The 24901-nt window shown below is 46.4% G+C and overlaps 1 protein-coding gene across 1 annotated transcript; it reads right to left on the bottom strand.

The window, feature by feature from the left end:
* Positions 1-5499: 5499 nt before the first annotated feature.
* On the bottom strand, positions 5500-18541 carry B3GNT9 (UDP-GlcNAc:betaGal beta-1,3-N-acetylglucosaminyltransferase 9). Its single transcript, XM_084812072.1, has 2 exons — positions 18183-18541; positions 5500-9230 (listed from the first exon to the last, which is right to left on the bottom strand). Exon 2 carries the CDS (start codon positions 9161-9163, stop codon positions 7889-7891), a length of 1275 nt encoding a protein of 424 aa, XP_084668198.1. The 5' UTR covers positions 9164-9230; positions 18183-18541; the 3' UTR covers positions 5500-7888.
* Between the last annotated feature and the right edge of the window lie 6360 nt (positions 18542-24901).

The following is a 24901-nucleotide window of genomic DNA, read 5'->3' as shown; positions in this document are numbered from 1 at the left end:
TAAATCATTACGTAGCCTATCATGGGTGACTTTGGGGGGGGGGGGAAGCACGTACGCAAATGGCGGCACCCATGGGCACCGCCATTTGCGTTCCTTATTTGGGCACGGGTAGTCTACGTAAAGATTTACGTTTTACGATTTACGATTTACGCTATTTGCGTTGCCCTTATTTTCGCCGTAGTCTACGTAAATCTTTACGTAGACTACCCGGGACCAAATAAGGAACGCAAATGGCGGCGCCCATGGGTGCCGCCATTTGCGTATGCACTTCCCCCCCCCCCCCAAAGTCACCCATGATAGGCTACGTAATGATTTATGTAGCCTAGCACGGCTGACTTTGGAAATCTAGCCGTGATAGGCTACATAAATAAAGCCTTCCTTGGTTAAGCAGCCTCTGTTTTTTAAAGTATAATTTTAATACTATGTTTCTTCTTTTTATCTTTTGTTCATTTTATCTCCTGTTGTTCATTGCTTCGGAATCTGTTTAGATGTGGAGCGGTATGCAAACATTGTAGATAGATAATACAGCTCACTTCTGAGTAGACATGCATGGGATTGCACAACATGTGATCTTTCACACTGGCCTTTTTCCTCCTCTCCCCTTCCCTTGTGTGTCTCTAGTCTTTTAAATTGTACGCCTGAGGGCTGGAACAATGCTTTGTTTTGGTTGATGTACAATTCTAAGTTTAAAGGCTGGAGGTTTTTGAGACAGTCAGAAGCATTTGGGTTATATTGTAAAACTGAACAAAAGTGGACTGAGTTATCAGCTGCCGGTATAAGAAGATCTTGTTCATCATTGAATGGGCTGCTTCTGAGCATTGATGTCTTTACTGTCGACTAGCTCCTGCATCTATCTGCAGCTCCTACCCTCTTCCCCTGGAAATAATAGCCTGGAATTTGGACTATGCCATCAAAGCATCTGGAATCTAAATACAATGCAACTCGGTCTGGCAGGCAGAAAGGTTATATCTTGGCTCTCTCTAGCACCTGTAACTTTGTTCCAGAGCACAATCGAAGACTGCTCCCAGGAGAGGCTTTTATTGTACAATCGCACTGCATCGTTCACGGGATTTTACCGGGGGTTGATGGTCTTCAATTTGTCTTCAATTTGTAGATGCTTCTATCTTTTTTCTTACCAGAAAAAATGCATCAAGGAAGAAAAGATGGAATAGCTGCACACGGTCCTTTGACAGTTAGTGCTAGGAATCCTCTGTCTGAAAGCACCCAAAATTAATATTCAGAAAAGCAGATGTCTTATTTTTGCCCAGTGGATTATTGGTTCCTGATAAGGCCATAACCCATTAACCATAACTTCTTATCAGTTTGGCGTAAAGGACAAGCTGCCATACACCCTACACTTTCAGACACCTGCCATAGATTTCAAATTAAACACAAGTCTTTTCTAAATTGCAGCCATTCCATCTTTTCTTCCTTAATGCATTTTTTTCAGGTAAGAAAAAAGAAGAAGCATCTACAAACTGAAGACAATACCACCTGGACCGTCTCGAAAATGTGCACAAACACGCTTTAGTCAGTGGGTGGATACATACAAAAGTGTACAATTTGAAAAATGCACAGAAAAACGGGTATTAAAAATACACAAAAAATTCCATACAGATTTAATTTTGTAAAACAAAATCACATGGAATGGACTTGGAGGTGGAAAATAGAGGACATCAGAGCTGCCTATCAGTACTAACAGCCCTCAAGACTTTAGAATCAATGTAAAACCAATTAAAGAAATTTCAATCAAGAGTTTTAGTCAATTTATGAACTGGCCAATTTATCCCGTTCTGAACTGCCCAGAGAGCTTTGGCTATTCGGCAGTATAGAAATGTTATTAATCAATTAATGTATTAAATAAACCTGCATATTGGGTGGGGAATATGCCCCCAATATGCAACAACTTCTGGGCAACCCAATATGTGGCCCTCCAGAATTTGTTGGACTCTTAACTCCCATCAGCCCCAGACATCATGGCCAATGCACAGGGGATGATGGGCTTTGTAGTCCCAACGACATCTGGAGGACTACAGGTTCCCATCCCTGTTTTAGATGATGGGTCACAGCCAGCATGATTCAGAAAAGCTTTTGCCCCTTTCACCAAGGAAAACTGAAAGCATGAAGGCTTCCATGAGGCAAAGCACCTCATGGCTGAGCTTAATAAAGTACAAACATTTTATCGTGGTTTGGGGAACCTCTCTCCTGTTGATCTTGTAGGGAAGAAGCCAGCCCTGTCTCGTTCAATGAGCCAAGCTGAATTGGCGGATGCCAGTGGCACCTCTGGGCCTTTCCATGCTCCGCAAGTTCTGTTGCTCCTCTTTCGGTACATTGTCAGCTCGAGACACTTGTGATCCGTTGATATCTGGCCTCCTCTCCTTTGGAAGTTCCTGTATTATGAGTGCATCCTATTGTCCTCTCAAATTGAGCAAGCAGAATATTAGAAAAAGATGTTTGGCGACCAGGAGGGTTAGGAAGGATAGGAAAGAACGTTGTTGTTGCTAGAGATGAGTTTTGCATGGAGTTTTTGAAAACAGGCTCATTCGAGCACACGTGAGACCCACAAAACATGATGATGTGCAAACCATTATCCCACCCTCACCCCACCTAGCCATGCAAGAAATGCAAGCATTGGCAGGGTGAGCACAGGGGCAACAGCCCACATGCAGGGAGGTATATTTTGGGGGTAAGGACCATGGTGCTGCACTGCCATTCCCCCAGTCCTGCTTTCCACACTTTGGGCTGTAAGCAAGAGCTCCGAAGTGGAAGCAAGGGGATGCTGATAAATGTGCCAGCAGACTGAATTAGGGCAATCCTTTGGGCAATCCTTTGGGCAAAGGATTGGTTTGGGCAATCTTTTGAAGCAATCCTTTGGTTTGGGCAATCCTTTGAAGCAGATGACTGCTTAGATCCCATTGGCTGAAACCTTGAGCATTAAAGTGCTAGAGAGTGGCCACAAATCCAGAGGCCTGCAAATGTACTGTCAGGCCCCAGCCAAGATGTTCTGTTGCCTGGGTCAAAGATCACTCCACCCCCTTCACTGTATGGAAGCCAGCTGGGCCGGCAGTTGAATCTGACGTCAACACTAGCCATGGGACGTCTCCTCCACCGCAACTTCAGTGAAGCAGGCTGGCTTAGGAGTCCAGAGATAGAAATGAAACAGTTCTGTGGGTCTCCTAAATACATATTCCCCTACAACTCAAGATCTCAATTACATACAAAATGCTTTTACTGTATCTCAGACATCTGTCCCAAGATACACATGACATATAAAACACCATGCATATAGAAAACATGTAACAATACATTCAAAAAGAAACCAGACTATGGAATCCCATCTGGATTCCAAGACAACAACAAAAAAATCCCCAAGAAATTAGAATGAAACATATCAATTTGATAAGCTATTTGTCAAAACAGACATGTAGCGGTATTCCATATTCTGATTTCTTGTTGAATATACTGTTATGCTTTATACATGGTGTTTTTAATATATGTTTGTTAGTTAGATTTGCATACCACCCAACTGGCAAATGCCCTTGGGGCCATTTACAATCATAAAACCAAACCAATTAAATTAACAAAATAACCAAACAAAAAATACAACAATAAAAGTATCACAATATTAAATCTTAAAAAATGTTAAGGACCCAGCAGTAACATTAATAATCGGAGCAACAAATTAAAGATTAAATGCTAGAAGAGGAAGGTCTTAGCCTGGCATCTAAATGAAGACGCCCAGTGGATCTCCCTGGGAAGAACATTCCACTGTGATGGGGGGCTACCACAGAGAAGGCCCTTTCCCCAATGGTCATCCGTTGCACCATTGTTGGCAGCAGCAGCACCCAGAGAAAAACCTCTGAAGACAATCTTCGCAATCGGGCAGGAACATATAGGAGAAGGCGCTCCTTCAGATAGACTGGTCCTAAGCTGTTTAGTGCTTTAAAGGTCAGCACTGACATTACGACTCGGACCTGGAAACTGACTGGCAACCAATGCCATTGACGCAGCACTGGAGTCATATTGTTCAAAACGGCCAGTCCCAGTAAGCACCCTCACTGCATGAACTGAAGTTCCCGGACCGTTTTCAGATGTAGCCCCACATAGAACACGTTGCAGTAATCCAGGCGAGAGGTTTCCAGTGCATGGACAACTAGCCAGGTTATTTCTGTCCAAGTGGGGTCATAGGTGGTATTTCAGCTGAAGCTGATAAAATGTACTTCATGCCACTGGGGCCTGAAGTGACAGAGTGCCCCCAGACCCCTTATCTGCGTTGAGAGGAAATTCCCCATTTGTGCTGCTATCTGCATTTTTAAGTGTGCGTGTTAAATGCAACGGTGCCGTTCGTGCAGGGCGGGGAAGCACTGGTGGGCTGCAGAGCTGCATGGGCTGTGGAATCCGCCGTGACCACACGCCCCCCTTCCGCCCTCCCGAGGGGCAATTCTGCAGGGAAGCAAGGCACGCACTCTCCATGCGCCTTGTGTCCCAGCGGGATCGCTGGGAATATGGTGACGGGCTGGCAGCAGGGGACTGGGGGGCAGCAACGGAAAGCCCCCCTGCGGGGTCATATTGCCCACCCCTGCTTGAACACCACATCTGGGTTGGCCCTTCCACCATCATCCGTCTTCTTCCTGCAATATGGAGATAATAATACGGACATACTTTGTAAAATAGGTTTAAGGACTGTTGAGGGCCAACCTGCAGCGCTGATGCCGCAGCCGACTCAGGCACGGCAAGGTTCACAGAGTTCCCGGACAGGAGGCGGACGAGCCACAGACCTGACTATGGTACAGGGCCAGCTCCACATTTCGGAGGGCCCTGGGTGAGACACCGTCAGTGGTCTCCTCCTTCAGCCCATCTGCCTTCTCGCCGCCATTGTCTCCAGCTGCTCTCGCATCCTCCTCTTTCTGTTCCTTGCTTCCATGTGCTTCCTTGACAAGCAGAGTGCCAGGGAGGAAGTAGGTTGCGGCATCTTCTGCTCTTCCTTCTCTCCACCACCGTTGTCTGGGCCAGAAAGAGGCAGGTGAACAAGCAGGTTCCAGTGGGGAATAAGAGGAGCAACTCCAGGGGGCTCTTGTCAGTGGGCCCCTTCTGGGGCGTGGGCCCTTGGCAAGTCCACAACCATGCCTGCCCTTGAGGCCAGCGCTGAAGTCACGTCAATATATATCTGCCTGCCTCTGATGCCAGCCTGCTCCGGGGCTTGGTAGACCACAGCCAAAACCATTCCAAGGCATAGGGGGTGGGGTGTTACATATATCCTGTAATGAACACCCTATGGAATGATCCTCATACTTGGGTGACGTCATGTTAAAGATGGGCCAGCACTAGTGAAAGTGAAGGTCTTTCAAAGCTCAAAAGTCCTGTATAAACCCAACCAACTTTGATGGCATTTCAGTGGCCACTAAAAACTCATCTGTTTGCCCAGACATTTGCCAATTTTAATACCTAGTTAAACAGAGGTTTTGTTTTTATTGTGGCTTTGTATTTTTTTTTACTTTTAATCGTTGTTTTAATGAACTTTGCACACCACCCTGTGATTTGGTCATGAAGGGTGGCCTGTAAATATTTTAAAGCTAGCAAGCAAAATCGTAAGTACTATTATAATGAAGAGGAACTTCCACGTATATGTGCCTGCCAGGATAACTTCCCAAAGTCAACCCATGAGTGCAAAATATCGCATGGGGCCATACATGAGTGCAAAATATTGCCTGCCATCATTTCTCCTGCTAGGATGGGAGTTGTTGTTGTTGTTGTTGTTGTTCAGTCGTTCAGTCGTGTCCGACTCTTCGTGACCCCATGGACCATAGCACGCCAAGCCTTCCTGTCCTGCGCTCTTTCCCGGAGCGTGCTCAAGTTCATATTCATTGCATCCGTGATGCTATCTAGCCATCTCATCCTCTGCCGTCCCCTTCTCCTTTTGCCTTCAGTCTTTCCCAGCATCAGGGTCTTTTCCAGGGAGTTTTCTCTTCGCATTAGGTGGCCAAAATATTGGAGCTTCAGCTTCATTATCTGTCCTTCCAATGAGCACTCAGGGTTGATTTCCTTTAGGATGGACTGATTTGACCTCCTTGCAGTCCAGGGGACTCGTAAGAGTCTTCTCCAGCACCACAGTTCAAAAGCATCAATTCTTCGGCGCTCAGCCTTCCTTATAGTCCAGCTCTCACAGCCATACATTACTACTGGGAAAACCATAGCTTTGATTAGGTGGACCTTTGTCGGCAAGGTGATGTCTCTGCTTCTTACTATGCTGTCTAGGTTTGCCATAGCTTTCCTAGGATGGGAGTAGCATGTGTTTAAATTAGCCTTATAGGTATGTTTGTACACATTGCTTGTGGTATTGTTGCAGTTATCACTTCATAATGTGGTTGTGTGAAGCCATTATCAGTTACCAGGATTCATTACTTGTTAATCTCCTTAGGCCAGCCTCACCCAACCTGGTGTCCTCCAGATGTGTTAGACTATAACACCCAGCATCCCCCATCCAGCTGAGACTTGTAGTCCAACACCTCTGGAGGGCCCAGGTTGGGGAAGGCTGCCTTAGACAATTATCCAATAATGGGAGTGAAGCTTGGGGAAGAATTAAGCCTCTTGTGTTCATCTATCACTTGGTGACCCATCCTTGGGACATTGTCTGCATGGGAAGGTAATTGCAGGTCATGCTTTGACAGTCATTGAAAATCAAAGCAGAATAAACAGTCCTTGCAGACATCCACTCGATGTGCAATGGGACAGTAATTCTGCCCCCGGAACCATCCCTGCCTGCAGTGCAGACCTGCAGCTGAGAACAGCGGATGGCAGCACTGTGTGTCCCAGAGCAGAAAATAATGTTAGAATGAACTGAAAATATCGTGAGATGACAAAAATCAGAGTTTGACTTTAAACACACACACACACACACACACACACACACTTACTTTTGCATTTTAAAACCTTTTTCAGATTCTGTGTTTGAAATGCAGTGTTTCGAAAACTCAAATCCTCACTCCCTGATGGTAAATTTTAAGGCAGTGGTGTTGTATCAGTGTGCTAAGTTCAATGCTTTTACACCTCTGTGTGTGTGTGTGTGTGTGTTCTAAGTTCCCTGCATCAAATGTGACAGAGAATGTTGAAATATTTGTTGTTTTAATTGAAAACTTTGGAAACAAAGCTCAGCGAGGTAAATTTGCTTGAGGATATCCCCCCCCAATTTGCTTCAGTTCTAACACATGCCTGAGCCCTTCCTGTAAAAAAACAATAACAACCCTGTGTCAGTGCATCCCAATTCTCCTTCTCCACCATGATTCCCTCTCCTGACTCTGGGTGGGTTCCGTCGTTGCTCCATTCACAGAAAAAAGAAGCCCTTCCATTCACAGAAGAACTGCACTCATGGAAAGACTCGTTCTGTGAGGCACGGCTGGCCCTACCATTAGACAGAGGGAGACAGCTGTCTCAGGCGGCAGATGATAGAGATGGCAGCAGCCCCCCCTTCTCCAAGTTAATCTGCCCTGCACTCCCTAATCAGCCCTCAAGTGGGGGATGTTGTCTCATCTCCAGTGTTGGAGGAAGATTCACCTGCTAGCCCAGTCAGATTCCGTATGTGGAACATGGGGGTGGGGTGGGGTGGGGTAGGGTGGCGGGAGCTATTTTGGCCTTTGCCTTGGCAGCAAGATGTCCTGGGGCCAGCCCTGCCATGAGGGCAACTCTCCTGCTGTGAACAGACCAGCTACATTGGGTCCTAGCCCATATATTGTCTACGCAGAACTGCAGTCCATAGCGCTAGTTCAGACAAGCCTGCCCATCACTTCATATTCCTGCTTGAAAACTATTGTGTCTTAGTTGACGCTGGGTGGTGTGTAAGCTCTATCTGTAGTGTTCGATCCGCGTGCTTCCCATGCCCACGTGACTCGAGTCATCGCTGAACAGCTGCACGTGTGTCGTAGGCTTCGTAACCTTTCGTGGCCCCTTTTGTGATCATTTTCCACTGAAAGGCCTTCTTCACTTGCTTCTTTTGGGTGCACAGAAGCCGTGAACTGTGCAGCAAGTTCCACATTAGCCAGATTTCAGCTACCTTCAGGCTGTGGACTACCATGAGGTCTTTGTAAAAACAGGGATCGAAAGTCTGCAAGTTTGGCGCGGCAGAGGGCTTGGTTATTCCAAAAGTCTTGAACCCTTCGTGCAAAACAGGCTTCAGGTTGATCCTTTGCAAGCACATGCCTAGGAAAACATCATCAATAGGGAAGAGTTCCACCTGAGCGCAGGCCTGGGAGAGTTTCTTCAGGGTACTGCTGGATAATAAGAATCCACCACCTCCAGCGTAGGTCGGATACGTGCCTAGCCCGTACATCGTCTCAGGGATGTAGTATTTGCTCTTGCGGGTTCGGATTGGATGCGCATTGTAGATGATATCCCCAACAAAGAGGTCCTCTGAGGGGTCGCGACTATCAAGGAAGTTGATGATGTTTTCCACGTTGACGAAAACATCGGCATCACCTTTGAATATGAACTTGGTACTGGAACAAAATTTGTCAGCCCAGCTTAGGAAATGTATCTCTTTCAAGGTCAGGTTGAAGAAAGTATCAAGGAAGTCCCACAACAGGATGTCCCGATACATCTGGCTTTCCTGACGAACAAGGGCCTCCCACATGGGCAATGCTGTCTTGTTCTTTGGGATTCCCAGGAGGAAAACTCTTTGCACCTGCGCCCCATTGACTGCTCCTTCTCTTCCCCAAGTTTTCCGTACTATCTCTCTACGGTCAAAGTCTTCCACCAGCGATTTGATGGCGATGAGCAAGAAGGGCCCCCCAGGGGTTCTCTTGCACTTCTTTGGCTGATTAATGAGAAGGTCAAACTTCCTGTTGTCTTTGTTTCTAAGGTAATGTCTGAAGTCAAAAGTGGAAGACATCAAGGGAGGAGGAGTGGAGAGCGGCTCCTCCGGACTTGCCTCCTCGACATGTCTCACAGCAGGAATCATTCTGGGCTCTGTGGCCACCGCCCGGGCATTCAACTGTTTCTGGAGGACAACGGGAACATGGAAGAGCCCACGAGTGGCTGCCGATGGCTTCTTCCGGCCTTCCACCTTTTCTTCTCTGTGGGACATGTGGCCCAGCTGGGAATAGAGCATGGTAAAAAGAGCTACCCCCAGGAAGAGTGTGCAGATGGCATCGCCCTTGAGTTGAACTCTCATTGTTTCTGCAAATTTCTAGGAAACATCCAATCTTGTATTAGGGGAATTGTCTCCTGGCTGTTTCCATCTGCAAACAAAGAAATGGTAGGTCAGGGTAGAGTTTGTAGCACCACTTGCACAGTCTATAAATGGCTCTCCATTAAATACATTTTAAAGGCTATGTAGATGTTAACAGCTGTGACTTGTGCTGAAAGTTACTGCCTTTTTTTTCTTCATTCACACTTTTGTTCAGTTTTTAGCCACACAGTTCCTCCATTTTCACTACATACCCACATACTCCACAATAGCTGTAACATGGATGGAGACAACAAAGAAGTATATGCAACTTATCTTCACCCTCTAGCATCTGTTTGGCCACTGTGCAAAGCAGGATGTTGTTCTAGATGCATTGCCTGGGTTGCATCTGCCTGATTTTGGGGGATCCCCCCTTCCCCCCAGCTCACCCCATTCTGCAGGGTCTCCTGACTTTCTGTGTTGAATTTTCAGGGGGCTGGAGGGGCTGCCATGGGAAGGGGGGGCGGGGAAGTCCACTTCCATCAGCAGAGTTGATCCAGTGTAAATCTGGATCCAATCCTTAGTTTACAGGGCCAGTCGAAGACATTTTGCTGCTTGAGGTGAAGGATAAAAGGACACCCTCCACCAGTCCACACACAGAAGTCGACCAGAATGACAGTTGAATCTCACTTCAACAGTGGTTGCGGGAGAATGACCTCCACCACCATAACAAGCAACAGCAAGCCAGTGTAGGGGTGCAGGGCAGGCTGCATGCGCACACGCACGCACACGCACGCACACGCGCACACAGCATCTTCTCCATCACCCAAGAGCTTCTCTCGCTTTGGCTACAAGGTGAGTTAACTCTGTGCCACAGAAACTCTGAATGGGAGAATGTTGAACACAGTTGAACAATTGTTGATTATTAGTCCTTCCTTTAGGCTCAGGTTTTAATGTTATGGTGTAGACTGGTTTCCCTGGCACAGATTTTGGGGCTGGCCCCTTTGGAGCAGTACTTCCTCCATTGGGGAATGACAATAGCTCAGTGGTAGAGCACCTGTGTTGCATGCAGAAGGTCCCAGGTTGCATCCCCAGCATCCCCTGGTAGAGCTGGGAAAACACCTCCCTGAAACCCTGGAAAGCCGCTGCCAGTCAGAGTCAATACTGGGCTAGACAGATCCAAGGATCTGACTCAGTATAAGGCAGCTTCTGATGTTTATAACAGATCTCTTGGGCTGTTGCTCAGTGCAAGAGCCCCTGCTTTGTACGCAGAAGGTTTCAGGTTCCATCCCTGGCATTTCCAGTGAAAAGGGCCAGGTAGCAAGTGCTGTGGAAACTTCTTCCTGAGATGTTAAAGAACTACTGCCAGTCAGTGCAGACAATGCTGAGTTAGATGGAACAATGGTCTTGCTCCACATATGGCAGCTTCTTATCAGATGTGTTGGGCCGACGCTCAGTGGTGCTTTCTATGTCCAAAAGGTCCCAGGTTCACTCTCTGGGATCTCCAGGTAGGGAAAGGGTCCCACCTGAAACCTGGACAGCCACTGCCAGTCAGTGCAGACCTGGAGTGCAGAACCCCCAGCCCATGGGTCTAATCCAGCCCGCTGGGCTCCCCAGTCCAGCCTGTGGAGCTTTTGAGGAATCCTGCCCCTCTGGGGAGGGAATTTCCAGTGTTATCTCCAGTGGAGTCTGGTGGCTCTGAAGTCAGATGGGTGGTGAATCCGCTCCAGGTTTCAATCAGAACTAGTCAGAACTCTAAAGGAGCTATCCAAGGTGCTCTGCGCTTATCCCCACTGACATCGGAGCCACCAGTCTTCACTGGTTATCTCTGATCTCAGATTGGAGATAACACTGGAAATGCAGGTGGCGGGGAACTCAGCTGCTCTTCCTGGTGGCCAAGTCATCTTGCACGGTGCCCCATGAAGCTAGGGACTCGACCACTGCTGGGAAGAGCCATCACTGACCAAGTCCCTTTCTCCATGCTGAGAAAGGCATAGAAGTCTGTGCCTCTCTCAGCATAGACAAATCCTTAAAGGGGGGGATGAGGTCATTGGGCAAGGCCACGCCCCCAACACCATCCAGCCTGTGAAGGGTAATCTGGCCGTTCACCTTCAAACTGTTCTGGTGAAGGACCAATAGCGGAAGGGCCAGTTTTCTCACTCAGCAGAAGGCAGCTTCCTCTGTGCTATTACTGCCTGTATGTCTCTGCTATAGTTGAGTCTTGTGTGCATGTATGTGGTGCCTGTAGTAGCAGTAGGTGGGATGGAATAAACAGGTTTTTAGGGCCAGAAACCAAAAGAGTTTGTTGTATCTGAGCAATTTGCCATTATACAGAGTTACGGGGTGGGGTATCATTATACAATTTAAAGCTGTACTAATAGACCCTCAAAAATTGAATGATTTCCTTCACAGTCTTCAAACTTTGCAACGTGCATCTGTGAAATGTTGTCAAGAAATTTAGATGTGCTGAAGGATACATATTTGTCAGCATTAGACAATAGAAAGCAAACCTTGATAAAAGATGACCTTCCCTTCAACAATTTTATCAGCGGATGAGTCTGTTTGGCTCTGAGATCATTATAGATGGAGCATTCTAGAAGGACATGAATAATACCTTCAGTTGATACAGAACTGCAGCCACAGATCTGTCCTTCTTAGGAACCCCTTTATGCCCACCCACCCAATCTGCCAATGGGAGAACATTTAATCTTGCCCAAGTAAAGAATCTTAGAATAGTATAGTAGAGTTGGAAGGGGCCTACAAGACCAACCCCCAGTTGGGGGTTACTCTCCCAAAGGCTACTCTCATTTTAACATTTGGCAGATCTACCAAGTATTTTGGGAGTGTTAGGTATGAAGGAATAAAGGAGGCATAAAAGTGGTTAGCTTGACAAGCCTTAATCCCAGAAATCACCATGTTGTGCCATTGACCTTCATGAGTGGCAGGCAACAAGAAGCCTTCGGACTGGCCAGGCCTGGTATAGATACTAGGAGCCTGTTTTTTGTAGTTATTATTTAACTAGCATAAACTGCATTCTAAGCTTGGGATGAAACAAGACAGATTGGGGAGGCTAGGTTTAGATCGACACTAGTCCTTTTTATCGGTATTGAAGAGCACTGATTACTGTTGGGGCACAGTACGCATTCCATATACTGCTTTTCTAGCGTTCCTTCCCATTTTTTATTCCATATCACCCACAATATTGCAACACATGTCACTGTGTGCACTACGTATAAATGCGCAAGAGGGAGATAGCATCACCATGACGGGATCATATTGATATGACATGAGGTGTCTATCTGACACAGGGGCGAGTTGCGAATACTGGCTACCTTTCAGTGAGATGTAAGAACTCTGCGTATCCAGTCAGAAAGATTCTTTCCACCCAGAGAAAAACATCCAAACAATGCAAAGCATGAGACTAGTTTTCTCGGACTTGACACAACCTTGTGAAAGTGACTCCTGGCCTCAGCAGTGTTGAGCGCTACCTCCAACTAAAGGCTGACTTTCTTTCATGAAGATTTGATCTGATTTTATTTCAGATGCAAGTGGCCGGATCTGCCTTCCCCAGTGTGATGTGTTGGTCTGCAATTCCCCTTGTTCCCAGACATGCATTAGAGGATAATGTGACATCCTTGGACAGTATTTATGTCCTTGGACTGCAATTGACCTTGGACTGCAATTGACCTTGAATTAATTGACTGCATTTCACCTTGATTGACTGCAATTGTCCTTGGACTGCAATTCCCATCATTCCCATCCATGCATTAGAAGCTAATGTGATGTCCCTGGAGAGTACTTCTGGCCCCTTTTCGTTGTTTAGTTTTAGAGGCGCGGGCCTCAGAATATAAACTTTGCGCAAGATGGAAATCCACATTTTCCAAGATTTACAGGCTTAGCCTGCCAATATCTCGGAGATGGTGGGAAAGCCAACGGAATCCTGGAACCACCAATGCTTGGGTCAGAGCCCAGATGCTCTTTTGTGGCAGGGAAGAAGGCCTACGAAGTATCATGCAACAGATCAAAAGTAAAGGGGGAAAAGCCAAACTAGGAATGTATAGTTGGCAACGTTCAGTAGAAATAGCAAATTCTATGTAAAATTATAGATACATTAAGGCTGCAATTCTGTGCACACTTTCCTGAGAAGAAGCCCCAATGGTCGCAGTGGGACTTCTGAGTAAATATGGAAAGGTTTGTTCTGTAATCTTCATTTCTTCTTGTAATGCTCTCCTTCACACCTTTCCTCCCATGTTAGTTCTTTTAGGTTTTGTTGTTGTTGCTGCAAGTGTGTTCACACAACCACTCTGTTTGTGGTCCAGCTGCCACCTACATTTATATCCAAGTTCAAGGTGATGCTCATGGTTCTCTCCACCGCACCCCACCCCACCCCATTTTATCTCACAACACCCCTAAGAGCTGCTTAGTCTGAGAGTTGGTGGCTTTATGGCCACCAGCAAGCTGGGTTTATGGCCAAGTGAAGACTTGAACATGGGTCTTTCCAGTGCTAGTCTGACATCCTTTCTCCCTCCCTCCAGGATGGTTTCAACATGAATGGGAGATGTTGCAGAAGGCACATAGCCCTGTAGGGCTTCCCATGGCTTAGGATCGCATGTAAAGAGTTCTTAATCTATGCAATGGCCTCTGTGCATGCAACATATGCACACTGGTGCATCTTCCTTCCTGATAATAGATCCTGGGCATATTTCCATGCATAGCAGTCAGCATTAAGATTAAGAACAGAGATGGCCTGGCCTCAGCTATCTTTGTTCTGGTAACCTTGAAGTTAGACTACTGCATTGCTCTCTCCATGGGACTGCTCTTGAAGATTGTTTGGAAACTACAGTGGGTGCAGAATCGAGCGGTTAGATTGGTAACTAGGACCAGGCATTATGCTCATATTACGCTTCATCAACTGCACTGGCTCATGGTCTGTTTCTGGGCTCCGTTCAAAGTGCTAGTTTTGACTCCTAAAGACCTTCATGGTTTGGGACCAGGGTATTGAAAAGATTGCCAATTTCCACATGTGCCAGCCCAGACCCTAAGATCTTCATCAGAGGCTCTTCTCTTGAGTGCCTCTGGTATCCAAGATGTGGCAGACAGTTACCGGTAAAAGGGCTTTTTTGGTGATGGTGTCCCAGTTACAGAACACTTTTCCCAGAGAGGCTTGCCTGGCATCTGCCTTAATGTCATGTTGGTAACAGGCAAATACCTTTTTATTTTCCTGAGCCTTTAAATGTTTTAAATCTTGTACTTCAGTTTGATCTGCTGTTTTCCCATTGAGTTATCTTATGTGCCTTTGATACGTTGTAGTTCATGTGCTTTCTGTTAAATTGTTCATTGTGCTTGGGCTATATAAGTCGCCCTGGGAATGAGTCGGAAGGGTGGGGTATAAATAAAATAAAATAGTGGGCCACAACAATTGTTGTCTCCTACCAATTGGCTCTGATTCCACAGCCTGGCTGAGAGATTATAACAAATGATATAAAACTGGAGCAAGATTGTGGATGTGGCTCCATGACAAACCCAAAAGAGAACTCCAGAGATTAAAGGCAAGCCAAGCAGAGGATCAAGCGTCGTTCTTGCCTCCGCCTGTGACTTGTCTTCACGTGCATCCCCCAGTTAACACAATTCCCCTCACACAGCAAAACAGGCCTTTGCAAAGACAAAGATGCAAGGCGACCGTTTCGGTTCTCCTGCGTGCAGCACGAAAAGCAAAAAAAAGCAGAAGAGAATTAAACGAAGCAGACGAACAAACAGTCTTCTCTGGAGCCAGATGTCCGGCTCTGCCATGACTCTGCATATCTGGCTCAGCGCAGAAGTGTAGCTTGGGGACCTGCCCAGATGTGGGAAGGGGGGCGAAGGGAGATCAGAAAACAACGGTGACTGTGAATTCCATGGTTTAAGAGAGGTTCTGGGGTGAGTCCCCATGGATGCCTGCTTCGTGCACTTGGGTTGGGCCTTTTGCCTCCTTCCGCTTTGAGATTCGCGTCGAAAGCTCCAGGCCTTAAGCCTCAAGCACACTTTTTTCCCTTTCTCTCTGCTAGTTTGGCTTGATGGAGCAGCAAATTCCTTCTGATGTGCCTCTTGAGTGGACACCAGGTTCTGTGAAATACGCATGCACAGGATGTGCCCTTGCGAGAGCAGGCCCCAGGGCAAAGTTCTCGTAGAAGTTCTCATAGAAAAGCTCTCTTGGTAATGCAAAAGAAAGAAGAAAAGAACGCCATCTTCTAGCATCTCCCTGCCCTTTTCTGACTGCCAAGCCAGAACTAAAAATAAGCCACATTGGAGAAGTACCTGGCTGTATATAGGAGTGTGAATATCCTGTTTCTCTTTCCACCTTTTCCTGGCACGGCCGCAGGAGCTGTTAGCGGCTGTATGGCAGGGATTAACCAGTGCAACACCTCCATATTATCACAGCCCCAGCAGGCTGGGTGGTGGGGGAAGCTTGCCTGTTTAAATCCTGCATGACAGGCAGATGTAGAGGGCACAAGAACCCTGCCAGAAAAAAAGTTGAGATAAACCCACACCCCACACCCCACCTCAGGGATTCCTTTCCCTATCTGAGGTCAGAAATCCCAAAGTTAGTGTGTGGGCTTATTCAGTGAGCACTCTGCACACACTCAGAGGGATAGCCTTATTGATTTTTGAACATGCTCCAGAGCCAAGCACAAGAAGTGAACATAGGTTCAAGGGCTGAGCACTGGCACAAATTAAACAGCTCGGGACCAGGCTACCTGAGAGAGCACCTTCTCCCTTTTCAACCTGCCCAATCACTGAGGTCATCGGAGGGCATGCTCCTGGTGGTTCCGCATGGACCCATGACCCAACTGGAGTCCACCCAGGAAAAGCCTTCAGTGCGGTGGCCCCCTTTCTGTGGAATTCCCTGCCCCTGGAGGTCAGGCAGGTGCCAACACTGTGGTGCTTCCAGTGCCTCCTAAAAACATATCTATTTCAGGAAGCCTTCCTTGACTGACCAGCCACAGTTTTTATTGGAATTCTGTTCTGTTTGTTTTTTACATGATTTTTAACATGGAGTTTTATTCTTTTATCTTATCGTTGTATCTTTTAATGTTTGTTGCTCCAGAATCTGTCTAGACGTGGAGTGGTATGTAACTGTTGTAAATAAATAATAAAATAAATGAGTGCTGCCAAATGCAGCAGTGACTCATCGTTCTATGGAACATTACAGCTCGACAAGGTGCCGTCAGCAAGGGGCACAACTCATGTGGGGTGGGGGGGTGGGGCAGGGGGAGAGAATACATCAGAGAGCTCTGACCTAGAGTGACTGTGGGAGTTTAAATGCTGCATGGGTCTAAAAAACGTTGGGTCTATTAAAGCTCTATATATCCACTTGCTAAATCAAAACCGGCTTTGGATAGTTCACTTTCCAGGCCATTTTCTGTGTGAATTTGCACATGCAGTGCTAATTTACCATCCCGATCATCAGATAAATTTGAGGGGGGCGGGGGGAGAACTGAAATGTAGACTGCAGTCTTTTGGAATCCACATAGCTGTTGGCTGTGAGAGCTCTGACTTCACTTGATGGAAATGAACCTTCCCAAGGCATTGGCTCAAATGCAGCGGCCTTATGGAATACCTGCAAACATCCCAACCATTCAGAAGTTCTCACCTGTATGTTTGCAATTTATATTGTTTTTATGTGTTTTTTTATTTTGCCCTTCCTCCAAGGTGCTCAAAATGGCCTGCATGGTTTTCTTCCCCCACCCCACCCTGCTCCATTTTATGTTCAGGATGTCCCTGTGAATTAGATTAGGCTGAGAGATCGTGACAGGCCCAAAGCCACACAGCAAACGCCAAAGCTGAGCAGGGATCTGAACCCAAGACTCCCTGGTCTTAGTCCAATGGTCTAACCACTCCCATCTGCTCCACGGGTTTTGGGGGACTGTGTGTGCTCAGTCCTTAGTCAACTTTTACACTGTGTGGACATGTATATGAATGATGTGCGCGGGTAGTGTGAATAGGAAGAACCAGGAAGTGGGTAGGAGGAATTGTGTGGAAGGACCCCAAAGGAAGCTGGAGGAAGCTGACCTATGCCAAGCCATGCCAAGCCAAGCCAAGCCCCATCTTAGCTCAGTGTCATCTACACTGGTTGGAAGCACCTCTCCAAGGTATCAGAGAAGAATTTTGCCCCATCCTACCTGGAGATGCCAGACTGAATTTTGCATACAAAACATATGCTCTACTGCTGAGCTATGGCTTTTCTCTTCCCGAGAGAGAAGGTGGTGGTGTGAGGGATGATGCCAGAGATGCTGTTTCACACACAAAACCCAAATCTGCACTTTTTCACACACAAAACCCAAATCTGCACTTTTTCACCACTCTCCTCTTGTATATGTTAATCAGAAGATGTGCAACATGTCGCGCACATGAGTCTCCAATGGAAGCTCTGATCCAGCAGGGCTCTGCTTATGTTCTTATCTCATGGGCTGAAATTACACCGAATATGTCGGGATCTCAGCCCAATCTAGATTGCACCCTCCCTAGGTCCAATCTGCCTAGGTTTTAGGCAGAACCTAGGTTCTGCATGTTTGGGTTTGGGGCATGTGTTTATTTTTAGGGTGTGTGAGTGTTGTGCATGCTGGCCTTCTCATGATTTGGAAGCGCTCCACAAATACACTGCCGTTCCTTTGCCCTGCTGGAAGGCCAGCTGATCCTTGCCACAGGGAAAGGACAACTCCTCAAGGGGGTGAGCAAGCGGTGCAAAGAGAGGCAGGGAGAAGGCAAGCATTAGCGTGTTCGCAAGTGGGTCGGCTGCTTGTTAGTGGCAGTGAGGCGAGCCGAAAGCGTGCAGAAAAATAGCACTTAGGGGAGACTTCCCCAACCTGGTGCCCTCCAGATGTACTGGATTACACCCCCCAGCCGGGGATGTAGTCCAACACATCTGGAGGGTGCCAGGTTGGGGAATGCTGGCATAGGGTAAAGCTGGCGTCAAGGCAGCCTCCTTCTTGCAACTGCATCCATATATAGCACAGTTCGCGATCAAGGAGAACGGCTTGGTACTTACATCCAATGCAATCGTGTCAGCACTGCATCCCTTCGGTAACGTTTAGACGAAAGATTGCCAAGTAGGCACATCTGGAGCCAGTTAGTTCTGGCATTCTGCAGCCCTTGAACATATAGCCCAGGAAATCCAAGCTGAGTCGAGCAATGCCGGCTCGCCTTCCTTTGAGTTAATTTTCATAAGGAGCGAGCGACCCTTCCGTGCAGAGGACCACATACGAACATAGCTTAGTCCTTCTTCTCCCCACCCACCCCCTGCGTGTCTTCTCTCCAAAATCTGCCTTTTTGTGTGTGCTGGTAAAAGAACTCCTCTACCCTGTGTTAAGCCAAGGAGCTGAGCTCTCCTCCAAGTCCTCGTCACATGACCCGAGCAGATGTTTCAGTCCAAGAGAGCTGGGAGAGCCGTGGAGCATTCCCGAAGCAGATGCTTGCCAGGAGCAGCAGCTCCTTTTTTTAAAAAGGAGCTGGCTGCGCAAGCACGCACATGTGACGGTCAGGATATGCGCATACATGCAACACTAGGTGGCCTAGTGGAATCTGGACAGATCACCATGCCATGTTTGGTTCCAAAAAAAAAGCAATAAAGTTAGCGCCTTGTAAAAGAGGAAATGGCGAGCGCGCTACAATTTAGCTCCAATAAAATGATTTCCTTTTAACAGATTAGCATAGCTTTAGGGAATGGTGGTTAGTCTGTTGTTCACAGACACATTTGCCACTTTTTGAAAATATATATCCATATTTTGAAAATATATATCCATATATTTTGTATTAATATATTATATTAATAATATATCCATTTATTTTAAATGACATGGACGTATAATTATAGTTTCGCTGAAGTGTCTGTCTCACTAAACCAGAGGTGCAGAACCTCAGATCCCAATTTGCGCCTCCGGCATTCCTGAGATGGCTCTGCCCCTTTCCCCTAGCCCTGACTCCTTTCCCCTAACCACCAGTTGCTTAGTGGTTTACTGGCTTTTGTGCAATCCCCCCCCCCATTCTAAGTGGCTGAAATGTCTCTCCTAAGGCTTAGTAATTGTGGCAGTAAGAGCTGTAAGCGAAAATAGGCCAGTTTTTGGCCCTGCCTCTTTTGCCTTCAGCCTACACTGAAATGCCCCCAGAGCTTCTCCAAAATGGCATTTGTCCCTCAGGCTGAAAGAGGTTCGCCACCCCTGCTCTATCTATCTATCTATCTATCTATCTATCTATCTATCTATCTATCTATCTATCTCATTTATATCCCACCTTTCTTCCTCCTTAAGGAACCCAAGGCGGCATACATACTCTTCCTCCATAGTCGTCGTCGTCCTCCTCCTCCTCACAACAACAACCCTGTGAGGTAGGCTGGGCTGAGAGTCTGTGACTGGCCCAAAGTCACCCAGTGAGCTTCCATGGCCGAGTGGGGACTAGAACCCGGATCTCCCGGCTCCCAGTCCAGCACTCTCGCCACTACACCACACTGGCTCGCACTAAACATTTTATGCTGGGGCTAGGTAGTCAATTATTTTTTAAAGTATTATTTATTACATTATACCTCACCTTCTTTCCATGGAACTCAAGGCAGCATACATGCCATATATATTACTTGAGGTTCCAGGTGATCTCCCATACTGGCACTGACCAGACCCAGGTCTACGTGGTTTCATAAGAGCCATGCTGGATCAAACCAAAAGCCCATCTGGTCCAGAAACCTGTTTCTTGCAGTGGTCAGCCAGGTGCTCCTGAGAAGACCACTAAAGGCCCGGCCCTACCATTAGGCAGGGCGAGGCAGTCACCTCAGGCGACTGATGCTGGGAGGCAGCAGCAGCAAGGTGTTGGTGGAGAGAGCACCTGCCATGCCCTTCTACCCCTAGCTTGCTGCCTTCAGGTGTGGTGGAGGAGGGTGCCCCATCATCAATGTTAAAAACAGATTCAACTGTCAGCCCAGTCAGCTTTTGTACACAGAACGGGAAGGGGGCCATCTTGCTCTTCACCTCAGATGTCTTGGGATGTCCAAGACCCACAAACAGGACTCGAAGGCAAAAGCCCTCTCTTGCTGTTGTTCAGAGACAGCCTGTCTCTGAACCTGCACTTACCCACTGACAGCCTTATTCTCCAGTAATTTATCTAATCCCCTTTTAAAGCCAAGGGCCTCATGTGGCACAGAGTGGTAGGTGGCAGTATTGCAACCGAAACTCTCCCCACTACCTGAGTTTGATCCCAGCGGAAGCTGGGTCTCAGGTAGCCGGCTCAGGTCGACTCAGCCCTCCATCCTTCCGAGGTCGGTAAAATGAGCACCCAGCTTGCTGGGGGAAAGGTAATCACAACTGGGGAAGGCAATGGCAAACCACCCCGCTACAGTCTGCCATGAAAATGCCTGCAGGCATTTTAAAATGCAGGCATTTTAAAGCCAGCCAGGTTGGTGGTCATCACCACAGTTTGTGGCAGCTTCAAAAATGCTGTACTACAACTCCCATCATCCATCACCATTGGCCATGCTGGCTGGGGCTGATGGTAGTTGGAATCCAATAACTTCTGGAGGGCGACACATTCCCCGCTCGCTTGGGACTGTAATCCTAAACAGGTCTATTCAGAAATAAGTCCTGTTCAGGTCTTAGGGACTTAAAGCCCTAATAGGTGCGTTTAAGATTGCAGCCTAACTGATGTATCATAAGCCAAGCTTCTGTCAGCAAGAGCTGCAAGTCTTAAACGGGGCCCCACAGAAAACTGGTGATCTGTGGAATTCATCCCTCAGGCTGAAAGAGGTTCACCACCCCTTGTATGTAACCACAATGAAAATAAGAGTGCCTTCCCAGGGCCAAAAATGTAGACAGCACATCAAAATCTTTCTCCTGCACATGTACCAATTCTGCAGGTTGAAGCATTATTCTGAGGTTCATAAAGGGAAAGCTTTGCAAGGTTCACACGTACACCACATGCCTGAAACATGTCAGTCAAGACACTAATTGCAGCTTGACAACCCCCTCCTGCCCTGTTTAGCTCAGCTCAGCTTTTCCACAGGAGCCAATCTGAAGCAGTTGCACTTACTAGAAAGGAAAGGAAAGGTCAAGTTCGGTCATGCAGGAGGGCCAGGCTTCTCAGGACCCTGGACAGATCTATGCTGGCCAGAACTCACTCAGGAAGAGCTGTTGTTTCAGCAACATGTAGAGGCCTTCTGAGGCTTTATGAAGGCTGTCTGACCTGGGCCTGCTGTTAAGCCAACCCTCTCTGAGGAGCTGTCTGGCTCTTAAAGGGCCATTGCCTGATTCTGCAGCATTCCTCCAGCATTGGGATGGTGAGGATTTCATGGAGGGGGGGGGCACTCTGAGTCCAGTAAAACCACATCCTCTGGCATGGAAGATCCCAGGGTAACAGGTGATGGCTCACTGGATGATGCCTTCTCCACCTCAGAATCCTTCAAGGGGGATCAAGGCCAGAGAAGATGTCTCCTCCCACCCACCAATCCAAGAAGGCTGCCTGTGGACACACATAAGGATTCTTATGGGCATAGTAAATCTCCATTGGATACTGTAACTTGCTGTAACTAGAGGACAGGCAACCTGAGGTTTTCTGACTATGGTCAAGGTGGACTAACATTAAAAATTAAAAACTCCATGCCAGTAAATCCTTTAGCTCAGTTTTGCTATAACAAATACCTTGGTTACAGCTTGGATTAATGTCTTCTTCCCATGGCCAACCCAAGACTGAGAACATTCTAAGCTTTGAATCCTGCTAAAACTATTAAAAACACAAAACAAAACTCCTCTGACAAACTCCTGAGAGGTATCTGCAGTACACACAGAATTCATTTCTTTTAAACATTGAGCATGTTTATTTGATTTTTGCCTTGTCTGGCGCATGTTTAAAAATGACAGCCTAATGAACCTTGAAAAAGGAAAAAAAGAGACGCAAATCAGTTCTAAGACTGCCGGTAAGTATGTTATGGTAAGTGTTATCATATAAAGCAAAACAATCAAAGGATGCAAATTATGGTATTAACAAATTAGTGCCTATTAGAAGGAAAGATCATGTAGTAATATATTGCTATTTCCATCAATATGGCACCTTAGAGAACATGTACAATGTAAACTCCCCAAACGCATATCACCGAATGGCTTTATCCAGCAGTTTGCAAAGTGTTTTCGTTTTGTTTTTAAAGAGGGCCTTTCCTAACTGCTGCATCCTCACCAGTTCTGGCAGAATCTGGCAGAATCTGGCAGAATCTTGGCTAGTTCTAAGCACTCCTGAGAAATTCTATTCTAAACTTCTCGGTCATTAGTAACTCAAATCCCATTGATTTCAACGGGCCTATTTGAAGCATGACTTATGTCTGGTTCCAACCCAGCATTAGTGATTATGCATAGTAAAATGGGGGCTGGATTCTGAATGAATGAACCCTGAGTACAAGGGTAGGATATTGTGTATGGCATGAAGGATGGAAAGCTGATCGAATGTTCATCCTTCCAGCCCCTAAGAAACTGTTGCAGGTTCTGAGGGAAACAGCTGTCATCAGGAAACCTGGACAGCTCCTTACCCAGCCATGCCACATTTTCTGAGGGAAAGAAAATGGGACACTGCCTTAGGGCTGAGGGCGAAGGGTGATCTAAGAGGGAACCATACTCGTGAGGAAACACTGCAGTAAAGGTCTCTGGTGCTGCCCCCAGACAGGTGGCTGCTAGCGGGGACGTACAGATTGCATAAAATCCATTCTGTCTGGGTTTCTTGGATTGTCAGGAGCCTTTCATTCCCTCCTCCACCCAGCTCCGGAATCAGATTTTTTTTGTTACCGAATTTGTGCAATTTCGCACATGCGGAAATGCACGAATTCCCCCCAAATTCGCTTTTTCATGCTTTAGCCGATGGGGGAAATGTGCATTTTTGGCCGTTTTTAAAAAAAAAAAACTACATTTTTTTTTACAACGAAATTTGCACAAAATTTGGGGAAGTTAGGAAACGAGTCTGCAAGTCCGTGGAATACACCCAACAGGAGAAAAGCCTGTCTGCTGGGGAATCCTCAGGTTGGAGTCATGAAGATCCGAACTCATTTGGTTCTGTTCCAGATTTCTCCGACACTCGTAGCTGCTAGAACTAGAAAATCACTGCTCTCCCATTGTAAGCTACAAGGAGGATTGCAACTTTTTTTCACACTACAGGGGATATTGCACTTTTCTTATATGTTTGTCCTACCACATTCCATCCATACCAGTGATGTGACACAGAAGCTAGAGGCAGGGAAGGAGAAGGTCCAGTTCACCTGAGTTGCCATTTGAAGCTCACCATACATTCACTTTGCAGTGCACGCCATTTTATCCCCCTTTTTTAAAACAAAAACCAATCAATTAGTGTAAAACAGTTCTCTGCCTATATTTTTAATTAATGTTTTAAAAATATAAAAACATTAGTGAAATACAACTTAAATGAGTATTATAGCACTTTAACACTCCAGATAAATAACAGTAATGATTTTAAACATGATTAAAACACTCTTTCCATTCATTGCCATTTTAGCAGTGACCAGAAAGTGGGTTGTTGTTGTTTTGTCCTAGCATTTAAAAACACACACAACTAGAACAAATTAAAGGTCAGATTGAGAGCACTATAATGCTCTAATGTGAATTGTTTTTTTTAAAGGTGGGGGCAAAAGGGGGTTGAAATCATGTAAAAATTATGGTCTCGCAGTATAGTGTTATAGCACTGTAACACTCATTTCACTAATGTTTAGGGCTAATTAAAAATGGATTAAATATCAGTTTAAAAACTCAGAGTGATCAAATGCTGCCACTACAAAGGTTGAATCTGGATTCACTTGTACTCTGAGGAGAGCCACTGAACTCAATGGGAGTTAAATTAGTCACAAGTAACACAAGTCCCACTGATCTCAATGGCTCTACGTTGAGGGTGTTGAACCTCTTTTGGCCAGAGGGCTGAATTAAGTTTTGAAGAAGCCCTAGGGAGCCTTCTACTAGTGTTGAGTGGTGGGGCAGGGGGGTGGGCAGATGCAAAAAGGACAAGGCCAAAACCCCAGCATATTTTAGTTTAAAGGTTCTTGCTTCCAGAAACTTAGAAACTCCTAATCCTTAGGAGATGCATTTCAACCATCTAGAATGAGAAAAAAGAGCCAGAGGGATGGATTTGTTTCTGCACGCTGGACCTCCCCTAATTATGGCTAAATCTAGATCCAGCCCATACGTACATGTGCTGAACTGTGATAGGTTTACCTTCAACAATACATCACTGCCCAAATCACACACCACCCTTTAAACAGAGATCGAAGCACACCTAAGAGCATACTAAGAGCACCTACAACAGCAGTACTTTTCTTTCTTCTGAAAAATTCGGATTTTCTGCGGTCTCAGAAAAGACAGAAGCATCACAGGGTGACAACGAGTGGGTGACCGAACCATATGAATGCCCCGTAAAAAGTGAATGGATGGATGGCAATTCCAGAATAAACGCCTAGCATGGAAGCACTCTGGAGTGCAGAAACAATATCACAAATCTCCTTTCTGCAAGGAGATGTGAGTGACATATTCCTTTAAGTAACCAGCACGTAAATGAAGATTAGGTATGACACTCCTGAATATCCCCATGAGAGGTGCAAAATGCCAATGCAGTCTGTTCATATGAATGCCACCTAGGGCTGGTAGACACATACGTTTTCAATTCTGATATCACAGCATCAGGTAAGGACTTGCAGGTAGGAATGAGCCATTGCAGATATAATATTATCCTCCACAAAATTCT

The sequence above is a fragment of the Heloderma suspectum genome, chromosome 8 (genome assembly GCF_057233095.1).
Source record: "Heloderma suspectum isolate Gila_16-S chromosome 8, 16-S_ref, whole genome shotgun sequence".
NCBI classification, from domain to species: domain Eukaryota; kingdom Metazoa; phylum Chordata; class Lepidosauria; order Squamata; family Helodermatidae; genus Heloderma; species Heloderma suspectum.
Note: the sequence above shows the minus strand (reverse complement) of the source record. Positions and strands in the feature narration are given on the sequence as shown.